This window comes from Ipomoea nil, unplaced genomic scaffold (assembly GCF_001879475.1).
Source record: "Ipomoea nil cultivar Tokyo-kokei standard unplaced genomic scaffold, Asagao_1.1 scaffold1993, whole genome shotgun sequence".
In the NCBI taxonomy this organism is placed as follows: domain Eukaryota; kingdom Viridiplantae; phylum Streptophyta; class Magnoliopsida; order Solanales; family Convolvulaceae; genus Ipomoea; species Ipomoea nil.
The window spans coordinates 92,010-100,125 of NW_017618421.1; the positions used below are offsets into that span (position 1 = coordinate 92,010).

Here is an 8,116-nt window from a genome sequence, read left to right on the forward strand (position 1 = left end):
TTAGCAACAACATCTATGCAGTTTGATATTAATGTTCTTATGTGCAGCATATATTATCAGCATGGTGTACATACATTGTATATACGAAAAATCACTTCTATTTACACAAACATATATATCACATGCTTTCTTCCGATTCAAAAAAATCAAAATAAAATCGGAAATTCATATTCAAGAATTTGCAAGCATATATACGAATCATATGAACATGTGCAATATAAACCATGTATTATACGAATCCTATGAATATGTTTGCCTAATAGCCTAATATAAAAACAAGTATTGTAACAAATCCAGGCATACCGTTCACCGAAGATTACGATAGAGACTCGTACTGATAACGTGTTGTAATTTGATCTACTGATTAGCTCAATCTATTGGAATTGTTGTACGGTAATGCGTCGATTGTATGTATAAACAATATTGCAATATGGAATGGAAGAGAGAAGTAGAGAGAAAAATGATAACTCAAAATTTAGGAACTTCAAATCCCCTTTATTCATCCTTCAACATGTATATATATATATATATATATATATATATATATATATATATATATATATATATATATATAAAATCCATACAACCATTCACTTTCTATAACTAACATATAATATTAATAAAGAAGATGAAGGGATTGAATAAATAATGGCCATTATGTTAATATTTATAACATCTTTCAATATAATATAAAAATGACCCACTTTTTAATGGAATGACTAAACTAAATCTATTTCCTTGAAAAACAAAATCTATTGAGAATTTTTTTAAAATATATAATTGAAATGTCTAAGTTTAAGTCCCTTCGCAAGGATGACACGCACAAATTGAGAAACGGTCCAAATTTTTTTTTAAAAAAAAAAAGTTTAATAAAAAAAATTAAATAATTGATAGAACATAATGTGACAAATTATACCATGAACCGGGGTCTACCTTACATTATAGATCATGTTTCAAAACGACATTTAAATTATTTACCTGCAATTCTAATTGTAGTAATTGTAATATATATAATATGTTAATAGTATAAATATATAATTTATTAATTAAACATACATGTTAATTGCAAGTAAATAATGTGAAGACGTTAATGAGTGGTATAGCAATTGGCATGACATAGAAATCAATTTATGCCAAAACTAAAATGCGGCCGGTAATTGGTACTTGTTCCCCTTCTTGTAATACTACTCATCATGTTGTGGTTTTAGACTAGTATAATATATATATATATATATATATATATATATATATATATATATATATATATATATATATATATATATATATTTTAGAAATTAAAGATATTTTAGGGTTATACAATATGTTTGAAATCAAAATGGTTTGTGTAGCTTTCAAAAAAAAAAAAAAAAATGGTTTGTGTAAGTAAAAAAATTAATATGTAACTGGAATATATCAGTTAGCATATATTGGGATGTGAATAGAAATTAGTAATCGGTGCATAAAATATGAATGGATGTAGAAGAAAAAGGAATTTTATGAATGGATGTAGAAGAAAGAGGAATGATGAGGCTTACTTATAGTGGAACAAAATTTAATAAAAACGCAATTGACCCCAAAAATGGGGTGGACTCTGGACAACACAGTTGAAATTTGAATGGTAAAGAATGTAAAGGATTCCTTCCCCTAAGTGTTCCATAGTTTTGGCCATAAACCAATCAGCTCATACAAATTACAAAACGCGAGAAAAAATTGTGTCCGTGAACCCTCCTCCTAGTACAACAAAATGTGGTGTGACAAAGTTAAAAGATGCAGGAGGCAAAAGGATGACTAACAGTTTCTGGTATGACAACACATGAGATTGGTGTGCTTGATTAGAATATCTTGAAGAGCAGACCACCATGTGCGGCAAAGAAGGGAGCGAACACGAGTGATTCAACAGCCATGAGCTTGATGAGAATGTTGAGCGACGGTCCAGATGTGTCCTTGAGAGGATCGCCAACAGTGTCACCAATCACAGCAGCCTTGTGTGCATCAGATCCCTTGGGCCCTAGTGTTCTGGCATGTTCTGAAGCCCCAGCCTGTTTGTCATAATAATAATACAAATGTCACAACTTTTAGTTTTTGAGCCACCCAATGGCAAATTTTTATCTGGATCATAAAAAAATATATTTTTAATATATTAAAAGTACATTATTTATGTACTGAATGTACATTATTTGATACTATATAAAATAATGTACTCTCGATATTTTTAAATAATGTACTTTTTTGTTTATAGTCCACATATTAATAGAAGAATGATTGCCCATTCACCCATTTCATTCCATCACAATAAATTTCTTTTAAAAAAAAAAAAAGAAGATAAGGTTTTTTACCTCAATATATTTCTTGGCATTATCCCAGGCACCACCAGTGTTGGATGCAGAGATAGCAATCTACCCATAACAAGTACGCAGAGTATTAGACATCATGATAGATAGAGCATGGGGGGGCATGGAATCTGCTTTAAATTATCAAATACTGATAATCTGTTTTAATTACCTGGACACCAGAGACAAGGGATCCAGCAAGAACACCCGACAAGGTTTCAACACCAAAGAAAATTCCAACAATTAGTGGAGTGAGCATGACAAGAGCACCAGGGGGAATCATCTCCTTGATAGACGCATCGGTGGAGATCTTGACGCAGTTGGTGTAGTCGGGCTTGGCAGTGCCTTCCATGAGACCCGGGATGGTATTGAATTGCCTCCGCACTTCCTCTACCATCTTAAGAGCCGCCTTTCCTACGCTCTTCATTGTCATGGCAGAGAACCAATATGGAAGCATTGCGCCCACCAGCAATCCGATGAACACTTTTGGTGTCAGCACATCCACAGTTGTGATTTCGGCTCGGCTCACAAACGCACCAAACAATGCCAGCGACACAAGAGCAGCAGACCCGATTGCAAATCCCTGAAATTAAACTACTAGTTTGTAAGCATCTCGACCAAGCAAGCATGTAGAACATGAAACTTAGCAGCAAGGGCGACTTACCTTTCCAATAGCTGCAGTGGTGTTCCCTGCGGCATCAAGGGCATCAGTTCTCTCACGGATCCTATGGCTCATGCCAGCCATCTCTGCAATTCCTCCGGCATTGTCACTGATGGGACCATATGCATCAATCGCCAAACCAGTAGCAATGGTGCTCAGCATTCCAAGAGCCGCAACAGCAATGCCATACATTGCTGCAAAGCTGAAGCTAACAAAGATGCTGATCGCTATGGCCAGGATTGGAATTATAACAGATTTGTAACCCAATGCAAGCCCAAAAATAACATTGGTAGCAGCCCCAGTGCGGCAGGAATCAGCAACATCTTGCACAGGACTGCAAGCAAAATAATGGAAGTGGGGTGGTTACTAGTTTGTGATGCAAATAAAAAGAGAATGAATGCTTGCTTACTAAGCCACTCACCTGTAAGCATTGCTTGTGTAGTACTCTGTCACAAAACCAATAATAAGTCCAGCCCACAGACCAACACAGACACACAAGAACAGCTGCCTGCAAGTTTAATATATATATCAGTTAGCCATTATCCTTATTTTTAATGCATTTTGTATTTAAGTAATACTAGCCGCTGGGGAATTGTCTTGTGCATATCTGAGATTTTTAGTTTTTTGGAGCTCCAAAAGGATAAGCTACTACTATAAACTCACCAGCTATGCACGACCTTCTGAGCTCCAAAGTTGAAAATGGTGAAGGAAGATGGAAGTGCAATCCAGGTAACAAGAGCGACTCCAACTGTCATCAGAGCAGTGGAGATTATGAGTTGGTTCTTCAATGCTGGCTCAATTTCCTTTACGGCCTTGACTTCAAAGAAATCAGTTGCAAATAGGGTGGTGATCAAACAGACAAGGATGCCTATGGAACTGACAAGAAGAGGATATAGCATAGCAGTGAACTCATGGTTGACCCCAAAGGAAGAAATCGAAGCAACAACAAGGGCTGCACAAGATGACTCAGCATATGAGCCAAACAAGTCTGATCCCATACCAGCAATATCACCGACATTATCACCAACATTGTCAGCAATAACCTGACATAGTAATGCAAGTCAGAACACCAATTAGCAAATAAGTTTTCAGTTTATCTGGATATTCAAAATGAAACCACTACCATACCGCTGGATTTCTGGGATCATCTTCTGGAATATTTCGCTCCACCTTGCCCACAAGATCAGCACCAACATCTGCAGCTTTTGTATAAATACCACCACCAACTCTGCCAAAAAGGGCCATTGAAGATCCACCAAGGCCATAACCAGTAATAGACTCGAATAAGCCTTCCCAGTCATTACCATAGTACAGCTTGAACAGATTGATGGTAATGTACAACACCAAAAGGCCATTCGCAGCAAGAAGGAAACCCATCACCGCACCAGATCTAAATGCAATAATGAAAGCCTTCCCAACACCCTTTCTAGCTTCCAAAGTTGTTCTGGCATTTGCATAAGTTGCTATTTTCATTCCAAGAAAACCAGAAACTACAGAAGTAACAGCACCAAGCAAGAAAGATATGGTGCTAAAGACAGCAGTAGCAAGAGCAGGCTTGCACAATTTGGTCTCATCATATGTGCAAGGCTGGCTCATTGTGCTGAAACCTTCAACTGAGCCAAGAAATACGAAGATCAAAATAGCAAAAGCAACCATGAAAATACCAACATATTGGTATTCAGTGAAAAGGAAAGAAGTTGCACCTGCAACACAACAAATTCCACAGTTGATATTAGAAAAATATCCCCTGCTGGTGTCACATACCCAAACCAGTAAATCTATAAACAGTTAACTGACTTGCTTTCTCGGTACTCTCAGAGATATGTGATGTTGAAGAAATTAAAATGGATAAAGAAGATGTGGAACATCAGTCAACAGCATCAGTTCACAAATCCTGATTTATATATCCAAAGCAAAAAATGGGGATGCTTCACCTTTTAAACAAAATATAGTTTATAACATGGTATTAAAAAATAAACAAAACCAAAAACAAAACAAGACAAAATTGGCAGCCTCTTAACAACGGTACAAATTGAAACTTAAACCAAACAAAAGAATACAAAAAAGGCAACCTCTTAACAATGGTACAAATTGAAACTTAAACCTATCAAGGGGACTCCATTTTCAAGTTCATTACCAAAACTTCAAACTAAAGTCTTGGCAAGTTGTGAATTTAATATCCTTGCAGTGGAGAAACAGAAGGATGTCTTCTTTTCATAAGGGGGCGTTTGGTTCACGGAATCTTAGATTACTCCAAGTAATAGGAAACTGAAGGATATCTTATTTTCATAAGGGGGCGTTTGGTTTACGGAATCTTAGATTACTCCAGGTAATAGGATTACCTGCAGAAAGGTAATGTGAGATTTTGAAAATGTAAGATTACCTTATGTGTTTGGTTTGGATTGTGGAATATAATATTACCTTGTTTGGTTAAGGGTTATATATATATATATATATATATATATATATATATATATTTGTGTGTGTGTATTTATTTATTTATTTATTTATATGTATGACTGTGTATCAATGCTTAAATATTAAAAAAAAAAAAAACTAAATATATAAATATACACACATGTATATTTGATTATATAAACATATATTTATTTCATTATTATTATTATTATTATTATTATTATTATTATTATTATTATTATTATTATTATTATTATTATTATTATTATTATTTAAGGATTAGTTAACAAGGACAAAGTTTGGGATAATTCAAGGTAATCTAAGATTATCTAAGAAAATGGGTAATCACATTAGGCAAATTATTGTGTGGACCATGGTCCACACAATGTTATGTGGACCATAACAAAAAGTACATTTTTAATATACTAAATGTACATTATTTATGTACTGAATATACATTATACGATATAATGTACACTCAGAACAAGAATAATATACATTCCCTGAATACAATGTACATTCACATTATTTTTGTATTGAATGTACATTATTTTACAGTAGACAAAATATAGTCTACACAACTTGTGTGGACCATGGTCCACACAATAACGATTGATCACATTACCTTGAAACATAACCGCCAAATCAGCTTTTAGGTAATATAACATTACTAGATAATCTCATAACATTACTAGGTAATCTCATAACTTGAACCAAATAAGATAATATATCATTATTAGACTCAGATTAACTAGGTAATCTAAGATTACTTGAAGTAGTAATCTCATCTGAGTGTTAGTGTTATCAGATAGAGAGCATCCACCAATATGAGATATAATGCATAATTACTTAAATAGACAGGATATTCCTATTCCTACTGTATAATTTAAGTTGCTTTTTTTTTTTTTGTAATTTAATTTTTTTTGAGTACTTTGCTGTTGAAGCTTTCTTATTGGTGGGTCCCATCAATTTGTTGCTTTGACATTTTCCTTTACAGGTTTTAGGACACTTTTAATCTTATTGTAAAGTCGTACTAGTATAATAAATTAGTAAAATCAAATTACTTAAATATCCGGAAGATAGCTATGACGACAATTTAGGCAACCACCTATACCCAAAACCATTAAAAGCCATTAAAAACAAAAACACTAAAAATATGTGTACACGGCTCCTCAGATCTAGAATTTTCACCATAACCAATAGTAGAACTTGACATCAACACGGCAAAAAATGACGTCTTTCTCACTGAAAATGTTTTAACTGACCAGAATTAATTGATTAATTCTGAACAATGATTTTCTATGTCGGTCCGTCTATCAAAATCTCAAAAAATTACTCCGTAATACCAATAATTCAAAAAATAACCGCAAATGAATGCCTCCAGAAGATGTCATTAAAAATGAAGCGGAGCCAAAGTTAATTAGCAAAAGGATCCTAAAATGAAAGAAGAAGCTAGATCTTTATGATTCAGCTAGTACTCTAGATATGCCATTATTAATCAGCATAATTCACGTTAAATTAACCAAAAGTACTGTATTGCGGAAAATGAGGAAGGCTGAGATATTCAGAAAATACGCCAGTGGAAATATATAATTTGCTCCTCCTAGTATGTTGATGCACAAATACAACTACAAGCTATCTAGGAATGCAGCACAGCAAAATGTGCCTAAAATCCACATTAAATATTGAAAACCAAGCAAATTATAGAGAAAGCACACCAAACCAAAACAAAAACCCCAAATCAACAACTCAAATCCACAAAAAAAGCGGGAGAACTTCATACCTTCGGAGATGGCGCTTTGGATTTCGGCGCACTTCTGAACGACGTTATGGTCATTAATGCCTTCCTCCTCCTCAATAAGCGACTCAGCGAAGCCGTTCTTCGCGTCAGAGTCAGAGGCGGACTTCTCCGGCGAGAGCTTGACCTTGGATACAAGGATCCACTGGACTAGCGCAAAGGCTATGCCGACTATGGCGCACACTGGAATCAGTATCTCCGTCCCGAGATCTGGCAGAATAGTCGAAGCACCCATGGCCGTCGCCTCTGCCGGAAAACCGAGCTGCGGAGGCGGGGGTCGAAGAAAGTGGGAGAAGAAATGGGAGAACGGAGGACGAAATAGGAAGGCGACGTCTGCGGTGGTTTACACTCTTCTTGGAGATTATGCATAGAAGAGTGGGGTTTTGGGGCTATTTATATGGTGGAGTTTACATTTTTATTGTGTGTGATGTGAAAAACATTTTTTTTTAAAAAAATTAGATATTATCATTTACGGGCACAAATTTTAAGGTCCTATTTAGTGGTTGAAAAATAAATATATCAAAGAAATTTTTAAAAAGTAATCCTAAATATTACTCTGTACCTTATCTTCTTCTCCCTATACATGGGACTATGGGAGTGATTCTTTTTCATTTTAAAATAATAAAATATACTCTAAATCATATATCAATATATTTGTAATTCATTACTATTTTATTTACATTACTATAATTTCAATTAACTTTCAAAATATAATATCTACTATACTAATAAGAGTTCAAGAGAGTTAGGCCTATAATGAGTAAGAAAAATGGCGATCAAATTTTTTAATCAAATGAATGGTTCAGATTGATCAGATTTTAATAATCAAATGAATGATTCAAATTGATCAGAATTGAATGGTTAACTTACTCATTGATTTCAATAAGAAAGGTCTTAGGTTCAAACCCT

The 8,116-nt window shown here is 34.4% G+C and overlaps 1 protein-coding gene across 1 annotated transcript; it reads right to left on the bottom strand.

The window, feature by feature from the left end:
- Positions 1–1,538: 1,538 nt before the first annotated feature.
- LOC109147415 (pyrophosphate-energized vacuolar membrane proton pump-like) lies at positions 1,539–7,591 on the bottom strand. Its single transcript, XM_019295064.1, has 8 exons — positions 7,193–7,591; positions 4,120–4,694; positions 3,655–4,034; positions 3,413–3,499; positions 2,995–3,325; positions 2,503–2,913; positions 2,337–2,396; positions 1,539–2,039 (listed from the first exon to the last, which is right to left on the bottom strand). The coding sequence occupies exons 1-8, from the start codon at positions 7,440–7,442 to the stop codon at positions 1,833–1,835; spliced, it is 2,301 nt and encodes a 766-aa protein (XP_019150609.1). The 5' UTR covers positions 7,443–7,591; the 3' UTR covers positions 1,539–1,832.
- Positions 7,592–8,116: the final 525 nt, after the last annotated feature.